The 21,053-nt window shown below is 37.6% G+C and overlaps 1 protein-coding gene across 2 annotated transcripts in view; it reads left to right on the top strand.

Annotated features, from left to right (window-relative positions):
* The first annotated feature begins 6,061 nt into the window (after nt 1–6,061).
* LOC122077315 (general transcription and DNA repair factor IIH subunit TFB2) overlaps nt 6,062–21,053 on the top strand; it is an 18,052-nt gene continuing 3,060 nt past the window's right edge. The window contains exons 1-12 of one of the 2 annotated variants that reach the window (XM_042643231.1): nt 6,062–6,426; nt 6,736–6,858; nt 7,127–7,291; nt 9,070–9,138; nt 10,269–10,362; nt 10,550–10,650; nt 10,763–10,808; nt 10,893–10,952; nt 15,572–15,640; nt 16,368–16,451; nt 16,567–16,650; nt 20,444–20,529. In XM_042643231.1, coding sequence (XP_042499165.1) covers nt 6,746–6,858; nt 7,127–7,291; nt 9,070–9,138; nt 10,269–10,362; nt 10,550–10,650; nt 10,763–10,808; nt 10,893–10,952; nt 15,572–15,640; nt 16,368–16,451; nt 16,567–16,650; nt 20,444–20,529 — 971 coding nt within the window. In that variant the 5' untranslated portion in view covers nt 6,062–6,426; nt 6,736–6,745. The remainder of the gene's footprint in view (nt 6,427–6,735; nt 6,859–7,126; nt 7,292–9,069; nt 9,139–10,268; nt 10,363–10,549; nt 10,651–10,762; nt 10,809–10,892; nt 10,953–15,571; nt 15,641–16,367; nt 16,452–16,566; nt 16,651–20,443; nt 20,530–21,053) is intronic. The other variant, XM_042643230.1, reaches the window with a different exon arrangement.

The following is a 21,053-nucleotide window of genomic DNA, read 5'->3' as shown; positions in this document are numbered from 1 at the left end:
TTAGTATATTGAGATAAGATAGATGTCACCTAGTCTTCCTTCATGTGGTGGTTGATGTTGTTTCTTACCCAAAATTCAATAAGCTTAATGACATTGTTATAATATGGTTTATGTGCACAAAAGGTGGTTTTGTTTCTGTGATCCCAAATAAAGAAACACGTTATTATCATTAAAAAAAAAAACCATTTCAGTTCTTTTTTTGGGGATGAGACTGGTATTGAAGCAAAATAGAACAAGTTTTTTGACTGAATCACAAGGAATTCTCTCTGGTTTAAAACCTAATATTCCATATGCCCAAACCCTTATGGAGAGAGCACACTCAAACAGAATATGATAAAGAGTTTCCCTTTGAGAAGGGCAAAGACAGCAATGTGGGTCAATGTCCACCCAATTTGACACAATATCCTTAGTTGGGAGGCCCCCATTAAGCGCTCTTCAAAAGAAGATCTTAAACTTGGGGTGGACATTAATTTTCCAAAAAAATTGCCACCATCGAGAGCAAGGAGAAGAGCAACAACACATGTTTGAGCATTCACTAGAGGTCATTAGTGTGGAGGATTGAAGAAACTTAGTAGCTAGTTTAGTTGAGAAAGATCCATCCTTAGAAAGGGTGCACCTCCACCTATTAGGATTAAGAGACAAAGGAATTTTGAACAATAGAGTTAACAAGGTGAGCAGATAATACATATTGTAAACAGTCCAGGTTCCAGTTATTGTTGGTGGTGAAAGAGCTGACAGATGTACATACTGAAGTGAGGGTACTACTATCAGTAGAAACCGTATGAACATTGAGTGACTTGATACTCTAAAATTTTTTTATTTGACAGGTTATATTTTATTTGGGAAAATTACGCCCCCTCCCATGTAGTTTGCCAAAATTACGTGTGGGTCCAAGAATTTGTACGATTTATGCCCCTCTCCCCTAACATTGACGGTGTGAGTATCATGTTACTTTCATACATCAAAAGACTTGAATACCCCTTTAGTAAAGATAGTCTTGATTTTAAAGGACCATTATACCCTTTTAGACTTTATAATCCCATTAGGTAGAGATTGTTCATAAAAGAGAACCGTTGGAGAAGGTGAAGTCGATCCCTATGCAAATCGACACTCTACAACCAAATCCAATGCCACTATCTCCACCCCCACCAATGTCTCCGGTTCTTCCACCTGACTAGGGTGAGAAGAAATGAAAACCAGCTAGGGTTGGTACCTGCACTCTTCTTAGACCAGAAATGAGCACATATCCATCATTGTCAATGAACGAGCCAGGCTATTTCTTGTCTGCTACATTGGCTTTGGTTGGAATCTCACACCCTGCAACTGCTACTTGAGTTAGTACTGCAAGTAAGATGATGAACATGTTGTTGTATGGTTGTCATTGTTGGCAACCCAACCACGTGGCAGTGATGATGTGGCCAGTTTGGGTGACGTGGTCGAAAGTGATGACATGGCAGCGTTGAGTGTTATCGATGAGATAACATAGCCACATTGTATGCATGGAGTGGTTTAATTCATCCATGGTAGGTGGTGCGGGTTTCTGGGTCAAAACTGGCAAAATTTCCCTATTTATGCTCAAAGACATTTTTGGTAGTAAAAATGACATTTTTGAAAAACTTTTTTTTTATGAAAAAGATAAATTGTAATTTATTTAGTCTAGTGCATCTGATTTTGTCGCATTCCTATATCGTATGAAGAAGTTACGGTATTTATGACAGTCAGGGGCAATTTCAACATTGAAGATGAATCTCTTAAAAGAAGTGTTATCCATGTAACGACACGACAAAAATCCAATATTTCCAATGGTTTTGATTTCATTGCGTTCCAATTCCGTATGAGGAAGATATCATTGAAAAGATTTAGGGGTATTTTTGTCTTTTTACATAGTTGATTCAGATGATCGAGTCTTCTAAAAAGTGGTAGAGCATCTAGTTGCGGTTTCAATGCACTTCGTTTCATCTCAATTGGATATCGTGTGAAAAAGTTACATATGTTTCCGTGAAGCCGGTTCGAAAATCCAAACCGAAAAATCAACAGATGCTCTCGGTGTTGGGTGGATTTTCCAAATTTTAATTTTGAAATTTCAAGGGCTTATGTAATTTCGAGATTTTGAATGTTTGGGTTGATAAGGGGTTTTTGGCATTAAAATATATGGAGATAAGGGCTTGATTGTAATAAAAATGAGTATAGTGTTGTAGAATGAACGGCTCAGATTGAGCCACATAGGCTAAATGCTGATCGAATAGAGCGCTCTGTGCTGATGCAAAAGATGCTTGAGCATGTGTTGGGGTTGGTCGGGTGCATTGGCTATGATAGAACGGGGCTACACTATATTGCATTGACTATTGTGTGTCGCATATGCATCATCACCAATGTTTAGATTCCAATCCCTTAGATCTGGATCAACTAGATCTTATAGATCAAGATCTAATGGTCATTAAATGCCTCTCCTTTATGGGTTAAGCCGACATATATCTAGAAATTGCGTTGAAGTAACCCATGGTATCTCGATAATGCGTCTGACGATGTCAGCTCCTGTGTCATGTTGATGTCATCTTTGACTTTGAGAGATTCGAATCCTATGATTTAGATCTATTGTCAGTTGGTTTAATCGGACAGATCAAATTAAGAGACACCTTTTGATGAGATCTACGGCCAGATCTAGCCTACGTCACTCATACGAAGATTCTATTTTAGGTTATCTCATTGCTCCAACTTCAAATAGTCATATCTCCCTCATTTTAACCTCGATTTGGGTAAACCAAATTGCAGATTCTTCACCATTCCGAGTTATACACTATGGAAGCAAGAGACATGACTTTTGAGTGAAGGAAGGCTACTGTTTTGGAAAGAGAAGTTTCTCTTAATGGGTGATCATTGAATGAGGTTTATTGCTTGATGGAAAGTGCCTTTACTCCATTAAAGTGGGCTTGAGAAGGTAGTTGAGTGTTCTTGATTTTGCATTGATCAAAAGCCAAGAAAAGAGAGAAAAGAAGAGAGGGTTTTTCTGTTTGTGCTTTAAAGTGCAAGAGGACAAGGGAGAAGACTTGTGAGATGCCATGGCCATGTTGGGCTTACTTGAAGGTTCAAGTCTCCTACTGTAGAGGGGAGTTGATGATTCAAGTATATAAAGACTATGCTCTGAGACAACTCTGATAACAGCTGACAAGGGCTGTGAGATTTCTTAACCCTAGAATTTACATTATATGCATGTATAATAATATGTATGTATGTTAGGGTTAGTTGTGGATGAATGTATACATGTTGGGTTAGTTGTGGATGAACTATAAGCATGCTAGCTAGTTGTAGATGTATATGTTAGGCAGGGCATGATTGTAGGGCATTGATATAAGCCCCATTTAATCGTGTTATTCATTGAGTACTTAATGGGTGCTAAGTATTGGGAGTGAGTGCTCCCGTGTAGTGGGTGCTACACATTGTACCGGCACTGCGAGTGCCATATCAGCTTTGGGTTGAGAAAATTGGGTGTGGGTGTTCCCAACTATGGGTACAGTCAAAAGTAGTGTATTGAGTAGGTATGAAGCCTTTATGAGCACTACTATGGGGATATAGGCAAATTGTCGAACCTTGTAAAAACCCTGTGTTGTGGGTGTGATTATTGTTTGCATTATATATATATTGAAGTGTATGGAATGCCGAATGGGTGTGCATACTTGGAAGTGCCTTTAAGAGGCTGAGTGTACATACTACTGTGTGTAAACAGGGACAGGTACAGGTACAAGTGTATCAGGGTCTGCTGTGTCAGATATCGGACAAGTTTTGGGGATCGGAATTAGACTTACTGATTCACCCCCCTCTCAGTGACTGTCGAGTTACAACAAAACAAAGGAAGGAAAGGAGAAGGTGAGCGGGTTGCCGTTTCTATAGACATGAGGAAGCTAAGAGAAAATGAATATCTTGATCGATGAGGAAGAGGGTAGGCTCTATGGCTTCTTATACTATGAAGATTTGGTGAAGTTGGGTGATTTTCTGGCGTGAGTTAAGATACCATTGCTCTTGACTTGTCCTGGAGGGACACCATATATGAAGCACAAAACTATAAATACTTAACAAAAACAACACAGAACAAGAGAGAGAGAGAGAGAGAGAGAGAGAGAGAGAGAGAGAGAGAGAGAGAGAGAGAACCTTTAAATTATTCTATAATTGCAGGTAAATGAGAAGACCAAACACCATTAAATTATTACTTCTTCTTCGGTTGATCCTTCTGCAGGCTTCTGGCTTCTCACGGTTCCTTTCATAAGTGGAGCGATTTGCAGATTAAGGCTTGGAGACCTAGGTTGACGACGATGAAATTGAAAGAGGGATTTCCCTCTTTTCTTAATTTTAAGTGAAGGGTCTTTCGGTTTCTTCACTTCGTTATGAGGGTATTTTTGGTGTAAGAAATATGACCTCACCACATAACAATTTCAAACTCACGACCACTAACGGATTGGACTCAATTGTAAGAATCTTTCATACTTTAGGGGAGGAGGGCTTAAATCGCTCAAACCCTTGGACCCACACATAATTTCAGCAAACTATAGGGGAGGGGGCATAATTTTTCCTTTTTTTTTTTTTATTTGTTGAGTCTATGAGATTGAGAACTTGGGAAGAAATCAAAAAACACACACCAAATCTAACTGCCTTAAGGCTGCGTTTGGTAGTCATCTTGTTTTGGAAATGATGGTTCTTGTCAAAACTATAATTTTTTGTTTCTATGTCAAAATTTCGTTTGGAACAAAACTCAAATGTTGAAACATGATTATCATGTATTCATGTTCCAACATCTCTGATCTATGGTGTTTTTTTATTGAGTTTGTTTAAAAAAAAAAAAAATACAGAATAACGAATCGTGAACAACAAACGAAAAATTATATTTTCTTATTCCCGTAAAACGAAAAAAAAACGTCATAAGTGTTTTTTCATATAACTACCAAATGCACTTAACTATTAAACTCTTTTTACCCTTTCCCCCCTTTTTCTAGTAGCCAAGGGGTTTTTTTTCCCTCTTTATTATTATAACAGGTTCAATTAAAAAAAAAAAAAAAAAGGGATACATAAAATTTCAATACAAAATAGCCAAAACCTGAAAAACATATGACATGTGTTACACGAGGTTTTGAACACGTACAACCAGGTTCATAAACTAAGGAATACCATATGATCCTGTCATACATGTCATTGACGAGAACAGTCGGGATAGGGAATGGGCAAAGTCAATAACCCTATAAAGAGAATCAGAAGTCCAGCTAACGGAGCACACCATAGTGGGCATGAGAGTGATCTTGACGAAAAAGAGTAGTGCATCAGCTTCATATAGATAACAAAGTCCATTTTGTATGACGCATACCCTACAAACTTCCTTGGTAACCCATACCCGTACCATAGAAATAGCTAGCACAATAGTAGAAAGCCAGGAAGTGTCATAGTTTGCAAGAGGGGCGAAAGCTTGTAATGATCTTCTCTGACTACACCATCACCATGGTCCAACCTATTAGCAAACATATAGGAGCCATTTTAAAAGAAGCCACACAGATCAAAGTATACCACATCCCATGTACAAACACATCTTACAAGACAATGGATTATATGACACTTGTTTCGGGGAGATGGCATACAAGTCCGTCTAAATGGTTCGTATTTGCCACCTCAAATCCAATGCTTGCTTAAGACCTTGGCACTCGCTTTTATTTAAAACTTCCATTTCTTATCCAACCACCATAAAACATCATTCTACCAAAAAGAAATTTGGCACACGCTTTTTGCCATTTTTTCTCTATTATAAAATCCGAAATATTAAGATGAAATTCAGTACGGATTGGTAAAGTTTGGTTAGGCCAAATAATTCACAAGCTAGGATTCGAGCATCTTTATTACTATGAAAAAAGTTCTATGAGCCTGAGGCCTATTGCATGCTCTTTCATATGAGATTATTATGTTATTTTTATCATATTTTTTCATATAAAATTATTAATATTATTATTTAAAAAAAAATTAAAAATTATTACGAAAATCCTCTCCTTTATCACACAGAAAAGTGGAGCCCCGGCATGGGGAAAACGTCGTTCAAAGGAGATCGGAGGAAAAAAAGGGAAAGAAATGATGAGAGTGAGGGATGGGGTTTGGGGACCGTGGGGTGGAGAAGGGAGAGTTGAGGGTTCCTTCGGCTATTGACGTAAGAGAACCTTAAGTCAAGTTCACGTACGAGGACGTGATTCGGGCTCCCCGATTTACTTTCGAAAATCCAAACCGAATAACTTCTCGAGTCTTTGAACCCTGGCCCCTTGCCTGCTGCCCACTTTCTTCTCCGTCTCCGTTCCCAATAGATTGCATCGGCTGCCGGTGAGTCTCTATCTAAAAGTGTATCGAGCCCTCTCAGTCTCTGTTCCCAGTTGATTGCAGTTGCGGACGGCGAGTCTCTTATTTGTAAGTCCCTTATTCTTCTCTGTACTTGCCATGTCTTAAGCTTTCATTCACTACTCTACCTTGGTGGTAGCAGAGCCCGGCTCCATTTTTAACCCATCGGTTTCAAATTAATGAACTTTCGGTTCTCAATTAGAGAACATACCCTGTGTATAAAGAATCTCCCCAAGAGTAATATAAAGAACGATCAAGGTCTAAATTTTGGAAGTTCGCTTTATGTCTTTCTTCCCTGAATGTTGAAGTTCCAGAGTTGTTTGATCTTTATTTTGGTTATTCTCTAGAGCCCTAATAATCCCTTTTTACTGTGTGAAGGATTTCAAGAATGCCGCAGGTAAAGATCATTGCGAAGAATTTCATGGACATGGTTGCTGCTTTACCAACGTTGAAGCTCGACAAACTCTATGATAACGCTTTCATTTGCGAAGCTGTTCTCAGGTTCACTGTGTCTCAATCATTACGGATCTTTCAAAATTCACTTATTCCTTTTTTTTTTTGCTGTGATTGACATGAAGCAAGCAGATAGTTTCTGCTCTAATAGTTCGTTGTTAAATTGCGTAGCACTGACCTTGATGTATAATTAACTAAATTTTTGTTTGGTTGAAAGTGTGAAGGTAGCTTCACTGCAAATACTTTAATAGAATTGAGGATTTATAGGAAATGAATTACATGGAAGTGAAAGTTTATTTGTTGCTTCTGTATGCAGGTCTTTGCCACCTCTCGCTAAGAAGTATGTTTTGCAAATGTTGTACATCGATGTCCCAATAACTGCAAAGTTAATGGAGGAGTGGGTGCTTGTTGAGGGGCTCTCTAAGCATAAAAATGCGATAGATCGGTTAATTCAATTAAGAGTATTTCTTGAGACTGACAGGTTTTTACTGTCACTTTTCCCTTCCATAATATCTATATTCATTCCATTTTTTGTTTCCAGATTTTGCCTTAGCATTTACTAAACTCGAGGAGACAATATGTGAACCCCAGTGCATTGTTTGGATCGCTTTCAATGATATGACTTACTTAGGAAGGTGACTTCTTTAAACTGTTGAAGAAGCGCAAGGACATTAGATGTATTTAATAGCAAAAACTCTAGGATCTTCAAAAGTCAGCTTCTAAATATTTGAAAGCACCATGAGTTCCCGGGGGACATAGATTTCCAATTGAAATGCAATCACAATTGAGCTTGACACTGTTCTTCATCGGCAAAAACAAAATACAACTACATCACAATGACACAAAACAAAAGACAACTACATCACAATGAGACAATGATGGTACTTACCTTCAATCCCAGATCAAGTTGTTGATAAGGCACTCCTTAAAAAAATGTTTGAAAAGAAGAATCAATGATGGACACACTATTAATCTTTCATTGTATTCATACTGTCTTTTTAATATTTATTTTGAGTACCTCAGTCTTGTTGCTGAGGTGGGGAGACACTTGGGTACGACTCGTGTTAACTCTTACAATTCATATTTCCTCTAAAAAAAATTCCCTAGATTTCTAAGAATTTATGTAAGGCAACAATGCTTACCAAGGAATCCACCTTTCTAATAGGTAATCTAATGTTAATATCAAAGGAAATACCCAACAAGTGCGTGTGAGTAGGTAATGCTTCTTCACTGTTATAGCTACTCATTGTGAATAAAAGGGTGGTATCAGTTTCCCTATTTATTACTCGTGACATCAATACAAGGAGATAAGGCTTTATGTTACATTGCCTTTTGTAGCATATTGCGGTATTCTGTCTCTTAGATAATTAAAGACATTTGCTTAGGGAAAGGAAAGATGCCTCAATATTTAAAGACATTTTCTTAGGGAAAGGAAAGATGCCTCAATATTTAAGGCACACAAATAGACCTAAAAGTTATACAAGTGGATATGGAGCTGTATATAAGCATTAGACTCCTCAACTCCCAAGAATAAAAGACCAATTTGTTTTAATTTCCAAAGAAGACATTCCTCAAAATCCTTATTGAAAGAGGCCCAAGATAATAGAAGCCCTTTCAACTTGGATGCTCTTTAAAGCAGTTATCTGAAGAGCCTGATATTTATCTTGGGATGTTAATAGGTGTTTGCATGCATCTGCATCCCTAAAGAAATATTGTTTTGTAGTATAATGTTTTTATCAACTGCACATGTTGAATTAGCCAGACCATGAATTTTGTTCCGTGATATACCCCATAAGAACTGTAAAATCATGCGTCCTGATGATATTATTCATCTCTGATTTTCCATTTAACCAACTTCCATCTTGTTTCAATCTTGAATCTTGAAAGAATCTTTTTACTCCCAAAAAAAAAAAAAAAAAAAAAAAATTGAAAGAATGTTTTGTGATTTATTTATATCAAATGCACATGTAGTATCATTCAGACCATGAATTTTGTTCCATGATTGAGGCTTGAATATGCCATTGTACCACCTAAGAACTGTAAAATCATGGGTCCTGGTCCTGATGATGTTATTCGTCTCTGATTTTCCATTTAACCAACTTCCATCTTCTTTCAGTCTTGAATCTTGAAAGATTTTCTATTTTTGTAGAGGGATGGTCTGAACCTAACAACCATCCTGTCATACATGTCCTGACATTATAGCATGTTCAGCAGTTTCGTCTTTCTTCTGACTCTTCTGGTTTCTCTTTATATCTGCAGGAAAAAAGAAACGAGTTACGTATTAAACCCAAAGTTTCAGAGTAATCTTCAAAAGTATTTAATGTATGGGTAAGTGTAAGTTTCATACATCCACCTTTGCGGATTCTATCTTGTCAAGATGTTGCATCTTGACAGTGGCATCTCAAGTGCAATGAGAGCTCTTGACTTACTGTTGGAAAAGATTAAATATGTCCAAAGTATTTGATATGAGAAATACATCGTATGGAGCATGGAACTTTGCATGTTTTATAGATATGGCACATTGTGTGTGTGTGTGTGTGTGTGTGTGTGTGTGTGTGTGTGTCCTTTCTTTTTATTCCCTTCTTACCATATCTCTTTTCTCTTCCCAAGGGAAAGGTGGGGGAGGATACATAATAGTTTGGATCAACCTTTTCCATCTCTCTCACTTCATGATTTTGTTATAATCCAAATAAATGTGTAGGTGGTAGAACAGTCTTGCTCTGTTTAAATTCTTCTTAAGATTTTTTGTGATGGCTTTTATGCCTTTATACAGTCCAGTGTAGAGAGGCTTCTCTCCACTGAACTCCTAATTCTAACATGTGGTAGGATGATGTGGCAATTTTGGACCGTTGGATAGATAGGGGATGGTCTGGATAGGTCACATGTTAAATTTCAGACTCAAATTCAACCATCGTGTATTGGCATGCATGCATTCCCATGTACACTTGCATGTGTACTGTACTCCAACTAGTACTGTGCACTCTCCCATTTTCTAGATTTTTGAAGCCCTATTTTGCCACTTGGTAGACTTTGTTTAGGTTAAAACTTGACATGTGAACAGGGGACCTAGGGATCTATTTGACCACAAAATTGGGGATCCATCCAATCTGCCACGTGGCTGATCTGGATCCATATTCATTCTAAAAGGGGTCATGTACACCCCTGAAGGGGCCTTTTGCCCTCTTTTTATTTGTCTTCGGTTAATTCTACCTTAGATCCTATGTTGCAATATGCATAATTTGAGTGGATTATAGTTTATCCTGAGAACTTTCCAAATGCATGTTTATGACTATAGGTGATTTCCATTTTCTTGTCATCATTGGCAATTTTGTCCTAAAATTTTTGCTTGTTTGGTCAGTTTACTTGTATTGCAGTTATATGCTAGCTATGTAAGCTCAAAATGTATTTTTTAACTCAGAGGTGTCATTAGTTTTGATCCTTGAATTTGAAACTTGCAGTGGTGTTTCACCTAGGGAACCCATGCCTGCAAGTGTCACTGTGAGGCTCCCAAGTTTGGAGGATCTAGACTCTTATGCGCTTGAGCAATGGGAGGTTGTCATTTCACCTTATTCTATCTTAGCCTACTAACTTTATACCTTAGTTCAGTGTCAGTGTTTTCAAGTTTTTCTCCACCAGCTTATGTATTAAATGAGAGAATTGGTACCTTCCTCTTGTCAATATGTAGTTTCATATGATTTCAGGTCACCCTTTTTTATGATTTGAACTTGTGATAAACCAGTGCTTCTTGCTGCAACTTATTAGCCCGTCCCAAGCTGGAAAGCCAACAAACTTCAGCTCTTCTGTGATGAAAGTTTTCCAGCGAGGTCTTTTAAGTCAGAGGTTCCTACCCTCTAGCCTTTCCTTTTTAAATTGATTTCTTTGTGTGCCTTATGTTCTTTGTGATTATGTGTATCTGAAATGATGACTTTTTGTTTATGTGTCTTTTTAACAGAGAGAAAGAAGCTCCAAGGTTGACTGAGAATGGTTTCCAGTTCTTGGTATGTTTCAGAATGACTTTAAACTGCTAATACCTTTTATGATTTTACCTATTGGTAGCCATTTATTCATTTTACAAATGGCAGCTGATGGATACAAATGCACAACTTTGGTACATAATCAGGGAATACATCTCCAATTCTGAGGTATGTACTATTAAAATTTTACATGTTTTGGTCATTGTAATTTTGCGATAACATTTTTTTTTTTGCCGTACAATTTTGTCCGTAGTTTTTTCTTTTTACATATCTTGAAAGACATTTTATATTTACGTCTTCTTGTCAAAATAGGATAAATTAGGGGTATCTATGTTTGGGGTGCCCCACGATGAAGATACCCATCTTTAGGTCCTTCCATTATGGATAAGCTAAGTCAGGCATTAGTGACCAGGTGATCTCTAAATATTTAAAAAACATTGAACACTATCGTATTCACTCACTCAACACCCACCCAAGGATTAAAATATCAGTATTGGTCGCCGTATCGGTCAGCCAAAATTAAGATACGTATCGGAAGGTATCGTATCGTATCGAAGATACGTTAAATATACGCACATAAATGGATAGGAAACACTTTTTTATACACTTTTGCATAAAAAATAGTTTAAAAAAGCTACATATAACATGTATTATGAATAAACAGTAAATTAAGAGTATCGCACTAAGAATCCAAGGTTTGTAGTTGTCCCTTAAATGTAAAATCCTTGTTCCCAACCTTGATTTCCACTTTAGTTAGAGAGAAAAATGGTTGGCAGCAACTTTGGAGCAAAAACACCTCAAAAATTTTCCATCTTGGCCATTTTATGACCGTATCGGTACGTATCAGTGTGTATCGGTCGATACATACCGATACACATTGATACGTACTAATACATATTGAAACGTATATTGCATTTCGATTTTAAAATTTTCATAGAATATCGGTACGTATCGGTGTGTATCGTAAGATACGTATCGATACAAAAGGGTTTTAAAAATTTCATGTATCGTATCGGTACGTATTGTATCGGTAAGGGCTGATACGGATACATAATTGCCGATACGGTACGATACGGACCGATACTTTAAACCCTGCACCCACTCTGTGAAATACTCCCAACCACCATAACCTTCTTCTTCAGCACCGGCTATAGTTGTCATGGCGTCATGGCGACCCAAGGCGGTGGAGGGGTGGCTAATCGATTTGGCGATAAATCACCTGCAATGGTGTTGCCGTGGTGATCAAATCGCCCATTTGTTATTTTTTATTTCCCCTATTTTCGAAAGTTGTTTAGTATGTTACAATAATACCCTATGATATAAAAAATCAACATTAAGCAACATCAAGTCATAAAAAATCAACATAGTCACACTCACATCAAGTCATCAAAAATCAACATGAATTATTGACATTTAGAGAAATGCTCTTGTTCTATAATAATTTTGATTGGTCAAGTGATTTTATTTTTACATGAGACTTTTTGTATTAGGTATAACACAAAACTAGCTTTCTAACAAGTCTAAGATTATTTAATTTGAGTTATTATGAAAAAGTTATATTCCTATCAAACTTATTTTAAAGTGCGCAAATGTCGTTAAATCGTCTGAATGGAAATAATTTTATGGACATCAAAACAAAAGATTTTTTTGCCGGACTTTTATTTTTTAACAATGTTTTACCATGATAAGATTTATAAAATTTTCAGAATTGAGAAAAACCATAGCAATTGAAACTTGAAAATTGCCCTACAACCAAAAATCCAATTTTTGTTATGGGGGGGGTTAACTTTTTATCATTTTGGAATTTGATTTTTAGACTAATTTTATTGGATTCAAATATGAGGTGTTTGCTTATTTATGAATAATATCTTAACTTCTTAAGTAAATGAAATAATAACATAAGGCGACATATAGTGCAATAAGGCAATAGTCGCCTAGGCCCTAGGCAAACCGCTTGGACGCCAAAGGCGGCGCCTTGCCAACTATGGCACCGGCAACTCAGCTCTTTTCTTTTTCCAGAAAATTCACCTGGCAACCTTCATGCGTAGTGCGGGGAGGATTGGAGGAAGGAAGTGATTATAATAATATGAAAAATAGAAGGTAAATTAAGGGGAATGACACTTCTCTGCAGTTTTCTGATGGACTCGGATCTTGAAATCGCAATTATCGATTCATTACTGCAGGTCTTAAACCCATCATACTCGTACCCATGACACACACTGTTCCATAAGACTCATTGGGATGGGTCCATAAGGTAGAAAACACCACTGTGGAATTTACAACCGCAGATCTATAATTCCTACTTTCTGACTGCTGCTCCATCAACTGTTCACAGCTCCTTTTCAGGTAGAAAGGGGTCCCCAAGGTCCACTTGTCCCAAATGTCTCGTGCCACACATTCTCTGGTTCCAAACATCCAACTTTACTGTCAAGTCCCCAATAAGTCCTGTTGAGTACAAGGAAAACGATTATAGTTCCATTTTCAAAATTCAAGACTTGTAGAATAGTGGGGTTCTAAAACACCAAGGTCTGGGGTTTAGAAACCAAAAAAACTTCAGAATCGCATGATGGAGGAACTAGAATTTGGAGAAATCAGATAACAGGAAACCAACAGATGAAATAAGGCCAGAATTCTGGTTGAAGGCTTAAATGGTCGAAGGGAATAAGATATTAAATTTTGAGGACAGTCCAATTGTCTGATTATGAGATATGGAAATATCCTAGTGGCACAAGGAATATGAAATTGCAGATTAAGAACAGAATTCGATGGTAGAAACTTCAAGGGATCTAACAATCACCAAACAAGGATTTGATTTAATAATAATGATCTGTGAAACTATAACCCCGATTAGAGAACAGAATTCAGAATCAGATCTTGAAATAGAAATACAAATACAAATAAGGAATGAAGAAGATAAAGGAGAAGGGGATGTGAGGAAAGATCGTATGAGAGAAAGAATAACATTACAGGGGAGAGAAAACTGATCACAAGCAATTATGATATGACTTTGATGCTGAAGAGAGAAAGGAGGCAAATTGTTTAAAATAGGAAAACGTTTTTCAACACTTCAAAGGAACGTTCTATCACATTCCTTAACAAGGAATGTCTATGGTTGAATAATTTTACAACAGTCCTTGTTTGTCTTCCACTGCCTTTACAGTCTTGTAGATGGTACCATTAAAAAATCCAGTCGTATTTGGATACCTGAAGTCCACTAATACTTGCCTACCGTATAATGTGGGGAAAATGAAACCACTTGGAAAATACATCAAAATTGTTTAATTGGAAGTTTAAAATATTATTTTATCTTTCTATTTACCTTGGGAGCGGAAGAGGAAATTTCAAATGTGGATTTGATATTGTTGTGGAAAAGACCCGAAAATTGTTTGCTGTTCCCTCAGAGACAAATGTTATTTCATGTCGAATGAACATGCACACCACATTCTGGGTTGTCAATGACTTTCTTCCTCAATATGGTATTAGCTTTGCACTAGGTACAAATGCATTTACATCACATCGATAGCACCAACATAATCCTAATGTGTACATGAATGATAATGAGTTAAACACAGGCAGCTGATGAGTGCGACTTTGCAAGGGGGAGAAGTGGGTTCAGAGGCCGGGGGGGGGGGGGGGAGACAAAGAAGAAAGGTTACGGGGGTTCAGGGTTGAGAGTCAAGAGTCAATCAAATTTGTTCCTTCACTTTTGATTATAAACAAAATAACAAATTCAACTTTATTCTTTTGTTTCTCAACATTTGTGTTCAAATTGCCCGGTTCATTACAAAAGAACAGGAAAATGAACCGGCGTTTTCAAACATATTTCAGTTATTTAATTGCTCTAAAAGGAATGAAAAAACAATAGAAAAACTTCAAAAGAATGTTACCAAACAGGCCCCTAGATGCCATGCTAACTATGGCAACTACAGACACCCTAACATGGAGGACCCAGGCTGTAATTTACTCTGCAAAAAATTTGTTTTCTATCTGAATTTTAATGAGACTTAATTTTTTATTTCACTCCTGAAATTTAGGCTTCTAAATGTGATATATTTCATAGTTTTTGCTCTCTTTTTGCACCCATGAGTTTTCAAATAAGAACTTGAGCTACAGTAAGTATTAATATTTCCAAAATGGCAATTATACCTTTACAGGGTCCAATGTGGAGACTTCTCTTAATGGGACTCCTAATTCTGCTGCATGGCATGATGATATGACAATTTCGAACCATTGGATAGGCAAGTGACGGTCTAGATAGGTCACTTGTCGAATTATACTCAAATTCAACCATATACCCTCGGGTGTATTCGCATGCGTCCCCATGTTTGTACATATATCTCTACCAAACTCCAACCAGTACTGAGTACTCTCCCACTTCCTGGACTTTTTGAAGTCCTATTTTGCCACTTGGCAAACTTCATTTTGGTTGAAACTTGACATATGAGCAGGAACCTAGGGATCTACATGTTCACCAAATTTGGGTGTCATCCAATTTGCCACGTGGCATATCTGGGTTGTGTTTAAAAGGGGTTAATTTATATGGCCATGAAGGAAATTTTAACCCTTCTAGAATATTTCTACATCAGTAAAATCCTGAAAGATTCCTTGCTAAAAGACTCAAAGGGGATATGTTTGAGGGTGGAAATACCGAAATACTGAAGACTAGGTACTTAAAACCTAGAGATTGGGTTTTAGTCTTCTATTCAATAGTTGGTAGAGAATATGCCTAGTGGCTTTGGATGTGCATAATGTTTCTCACAGTTTGATTTTATCTTTGTGTGGTGCAGGATAGAGGTGTGGATCCTGCAGATTTGATTTCGTTTCTGTTGGAGCTTAGCTTCCATGTCGCAGGCGAGGTAATGGATAGGATCCTGTGGATATGATCATCTTGAACTAAAATGATTGCCTGTTTTAACCAACTACATTGCACTATTGTGGGCCTTCTGTCAATTTTTTCGTCTGCTTATTTAGTGTCAATGATTTTGGTTTCTTCAAAATCCAAGACAATGGTTTTGATTTCATGACAACAACAACAATAATAACTCAGCCTTGTCCCAATTAAATGGGGTTGGCTACATGGATCCTTGCCCTCTAATCAGCTTTATTTGAGGTCACACTTGTACAAGGCCTAAGCTATGCATTGTCAGTTTGATTTCATGATTTCATGATAATGAAAGAAAATATGTCGGCATTTTCCCAAGTACTATTTCATTTATGCATACATTTTTTTCTCCAAATGAAACATAACTGAAGGTGAGGGTATTGTTCAATCTAAAAAATGTGAAGGGAGAAATGTGCTAGCTCAAGTGAGGAGATAGAAAAGACCTTGAATATACACATGGGATTCCCATCTGTAATTGAAGTGGACTGCCCAAGTTTGAGGGGTTTTGTTTTTTTTTGGGTTGGGGCGGGGTGGGGAGGAATGGTTGTTGCTGCAGCTGTATCCGCTCTAATTTTAATTAGGATGGAAATGACGCTTCTTTGGTACCTTTCATGTATTCAATTTTTTTCTGGAAAAGCAGTTTCTGGCTATATCTCAAGTTCTTGCATTTTGCGTCTAAGTTCCCTCTGGTTATGTTGTAGGCCTATAATTTAAACACCTTGACTGATGTACAAAGGAACACTTTTAAGGATCTTGCAGACCTGGGACTAGTCAAGCTTCAGCATGTAAGTCCAGACTCAATATTAATGTTATTAAACATGTGAAATATTTTTGCCCCCAAATCCTTATAATCGAAGAAGATATTTCTACTGAAAATATGAGATAATTTTGTTTGTACAGGGACGGAAGGAGAGTTGGTTCATTCCTACTAAATTAGCGACAAATCTTTCTGTTAGCTTGTCAGATTCATCGTCACGCAAACAGGTTTCCTTTTCTCTTTTGAGATTTGTGTAGATTGATTATTGGTCTCCCACATTTCAAAGCTGTAACCTTCCGTAAATAAACAAAACTTTGATTCATGACTCCAAGACTAAAATAATAACCCTGGGACAATACAATTCTATTTTTTCACACAAAAAAAAGTGAAAAGTAGTCCATAACATTTGTTGTGGGACTCATATGGTTCTACTACTTGGCTCCTTTTGGGGCGAGGGAAAGATTTTTATGGAGGGCTACTTTGTTGCATTTCTGGTGCATTTCTAATGAAAGGAATACCAATCTTTTTTTTTTTTTTTGGTGAGATAAGTTCTCGCCAGAAATGTTGTCATTGGAAAGATAAAAGTTGGGATGGTTCATTTGACAGTGGTAGATTCTACTTTTAGGAAGTCCCCGACTCTTATCCTTTTATGGACTGGAAAACATGGTTGTTTCCAGAATTCTTAAAGCAGGAAGACATGCTGTTTGGGATCCTCCACCGGTTGGGTTTGTAAAACTGAATGAAATTTGATGGCTTTCTTTGGCAAGCTGGGTCCATCTGGATTTTTTTTTTTTTTTTTTGAGGGGGTGGTGGTGGTGGTGGTGGTGGTGGTGTTTAGATCTTCTGCTGGCAGAGGGGAAGTACTGAAAGCATATTCCGGGTCCTATTGGAGAAGACATTCCAACAAAACTGAAATGCTTTCTCGTAAATTGGGGCTGGAGTTAGCAATAAGAGAGGGGTTCAGTGACATCATATTTGAGGGTGGTAACTCAGCAACCATCATAGCTTGGGCAAAGGTTTCAGTAGAAGGCCACGGAGATTCAGCCATATTATTTGACACAATTCATTTCTTGGCTGCTCAAGTGAATTACTCTTTCCTTTGAAGGCCAAGATCTGCTATTTCTATGGCATGTTGGCCAAGGATGGTGCTGGTAGGTTGGAGTGGATCTCAGGGAATTCTTTTCCATCACAGGGACAGTGCTTCCTATTAGGGCTTATTGGGGTCTTCTTGCTTGATCATTTGTAATTGGACAAAATTACAAGACGTCAGAGTGGCCCAAAACTAGGATCGATTTTCCCTCCTAGGCAAACCTTGAAAATCCCAAAAGATGGGTTTAATCTGATCTACAGATCAGCCTACGGTTGCTTAAGATATGACTGAGAACAGGGGAACTGCAAGTCAACAGCAAAGCTATTAATGTAGTTTAAATTCTCAAGATTTCTATAACCAGAACACACCACAGATGTGAGAAGTTATGATGTTGTAAACCAGAGATTAAAACTAAGAACAAAGTATTAATTGATGGAAGGAAGATCAGTACCTGATATGCACAAAACAGAGTATCAGGTTTCTCACCCTCAAGGATCAGATTTCCTCTGTCCTATCAACTTCCCACCAAACTGATTCCCTCAGAGATTTGCAAAGCAAAACTTCAATTATTCAAAATCGTAATTCATGGGAACCTTGGCTCTACAATGGTTTAAATAGAAAAAATTAACTCAACTTTTATTCTGAATAGGAAACAGAAATCCTAGTCTAACTAATAAATTACCATCTTGTTGAATACAGACACAAATTAAAGAATACTACTCAAACTAGGAAAGAAAATAATACTTAAGTTAAAATACTACTAAGCCCACATGGACTTTACCAGACCCACGATTGGGCTGGAAAATAGCCTAGCTGAGCCATGGTTCAAGGTTTCCACCGATACGGTTGAAATTTTCCACATTTCGATGGTATCCTAGGACTTCGATACCAAATACCATGTGACTTTTAAAAGTCACTGGTTTCGACCAGTATCGACCAAAATTCCCGCATTTCGGGCTTAATGTGGGAATTTTCGAGTGGACCAATGGGTCAGCCTTTATAAAACCTTCTTAAATGGGAAACTAAGCCTTCTTAGTTCAAAATTTCGACCCTCTCCCCCTATTTCTTCTCTATGAAGTGGGAAACTTGGGAAAACACTCCAAATTTTACCCTTGTGCCATCTAATCTTTATTCTAAACTTGGATCTTGCATATTCATAGCAAATCTACCTAAGGAAGAGAGCTGGGACCGAAAAATCCCATCTTCCCCAAACCTTGTGTGCCATCCTTCGAGAGCACCGGTTCATTTGGATATGGTGGTGGGTATGGATAGTATGGTGGATCTTCTACTTCATTTGGACAGGAGGGTAATTCAGGTGGTGGGTCATCTTTTGTTGACAAAATCTTTGGATATCCACCCAACCTTGTGTGCCACATCCACATCCTATCATTGTGACTGAGCCATTTCCTAGGTTGGGATACCTAGCTGATGTTGATGATGCATCTTATAGATGGGTAGTGACGGACTACCAAAACAATTGGGCCCAAAACATGTCATGGGACTCATATGTGGTGCATTTAGAGGAACGGCTACGACATCTGCAATGGTATGGAGCTCGTGGACTGGAACCGCCAAGACACTTTACTTGGAATTGACTTTTAAGTGTTGTGTGTTGAGAGATAACTCACAATTATGTAATATTATTATTTATTATGGATCCTTTGCATTATATATTATGTACTTATGTAGATTGTAGACTAATTATAATGTAGACCATGTACTAATGTAGTATATATTCAGTCTTTCAGTCAACGACTCAACTTACAGTACCAAACTTTAGTTCACCCAAGTATGACTTAAGGTGTTTTTTCCATGAAACTAATTATGTGAATGTGTTATAAATATCTAAAATAGGACGTACACAAAAATTCAGGCAAAAAAAAAAACACATTTTGGGGGTCAAAACTAAAGTTTCCACCCAACTGGGAAAAATTTCCTGGTTTCCTCGAAATTTTCCAAGTTCCAACCGAAATTTCGGTCTCCCCAAGGGTCGACACCCGATACCTTGAACCTTGAGCTGAGCTAGGCTTCAACTGGGGGCCTGCTACACCTTTTCTTCCTGTGGACACAAGTCCTCGGCTTCTTCTCTGCATCATTTCCTTCATTGATACACCCATTTTCCATTTTACATTGCATCTACCACATTCTAGAAGCTTCTTTCAAATTTTCAGATCTACTGCCTGTTGTACTAGTCACTTCTAAGAGATGATGAAAACCTATAAAATGGAAAAGCAATCTGGAAGGTTTTTTAAGCATCTCAGTCTCATAAAGGGACCATCTATAGCCTTAGAAAAATTCAGTTGTCCCCAACTAGCTGATATTAGACTGATGATTCCCCAATGGGATTATGTTCACCTAGGAGATGGCCTAGGGCCCGTTTGGTATTGTTTCTGTTCCAGAAAAGCCGTTTCGTGTCAAAAACGAAAATTTCAGTTTCTGTGTCAAAACGCAGTTTTTAAACGAAAAAAATGGTGTTTCAAAATTTCAGATTTTTATCCAGAAATTTTTTATTTATTTTTTTGTAAAATGGAACGAAACTGGGAAGACGGAACTCCAACGCCCAATCTCGTTTTTTCAGTTTTTTTTTTCACTTTTTGTTCCAAAAAAACAGAAACGGACTATAAGTGAACCAAATAGAAGATTCCGTTTTTTCGTTCCAATAGAACGAAAAAACTCCAGAAACGTTTTTTTAAAACGATACCAAACGGGCCCCTAGTGAGCATACTCATACCAGATAGCGATACATATATTTGCATATTTTGTTGGGTCACTGTGTGTCTCTGGTTTAGGACACAGCCTCTGATTTTTCTATTCTCCCCTACTTCTGCTTGTAATAAATCATGCTTTTCTATTTATTGAACTTTTTAGGATTTAGAAATCGAATCTCTTTGCAATTTAATAGTGATTTATTTCTGTATTTTCCTCAACAGGGATTCATAGTTGTGGAGACAAACTTTAGGCTGTATGCTTATTCATCATCTAAGTTACATTGTGAGATTTTGCGCCTTTTCTCAAGGTGTGCCTTTGTAAACCTATTATAGCTTTGCAGAAAATCCTTTGGTTATTGATATTATCCTATAACTGCAAAAAACTTATGTTTGTGGTGTATGATCTTTTCTGACACCTAAGCTGAATGTGAATTAGTTCATGTTATTTACTACTTTGCTTTTTAAGTTGATATGACATTCTTTGGGTCTTTTGTCTGTGATTCCATAGGCAAATTAGCCTTTGCCGCTACTATTAACCACCTCTGGATGGAGCATAACATTCGTAGATGGACTTCCAAATTCCATTCTCCGGATAAGATTTGGAAAGCTATCTACTTTGATGTCACGTCTAAAGCTTCATCCCTTTAGACCAGCCCGATCCCCACCACCCCTAGAAATTCCCACATCGTTGCTTTCTGGAACCTCCAGGTTGACTTCATCCCCCCCACTTGATGGCTTTCCGGATTCCGGCTCTCGCTTTGCTCCCCCCCCCCTTTTTGTTAGCCTTTGTTGGTGATTGTGGCTTTTGGTTTTCCTTTGTTGGCTAAGGCCT

This window comes from Macadamia integrifolia, chromosome 4 (genome assembly GCF_013358625.1).
Source record: "Macadamia integrifolia cultivar HAES 741 chromosome 4, SCU_Mint_v3, whole genome shotgun sequence".
Lineage (NCBI taxonomy): Eukaryota > Viridiplantae > Streptophyta > Magnoliopsida > Proteales > Proteaceae > Macadamia > Macadamia integrifolia.
This window is presented reverse-complemented; position numbering and strand designations above follow the sequence as displayed.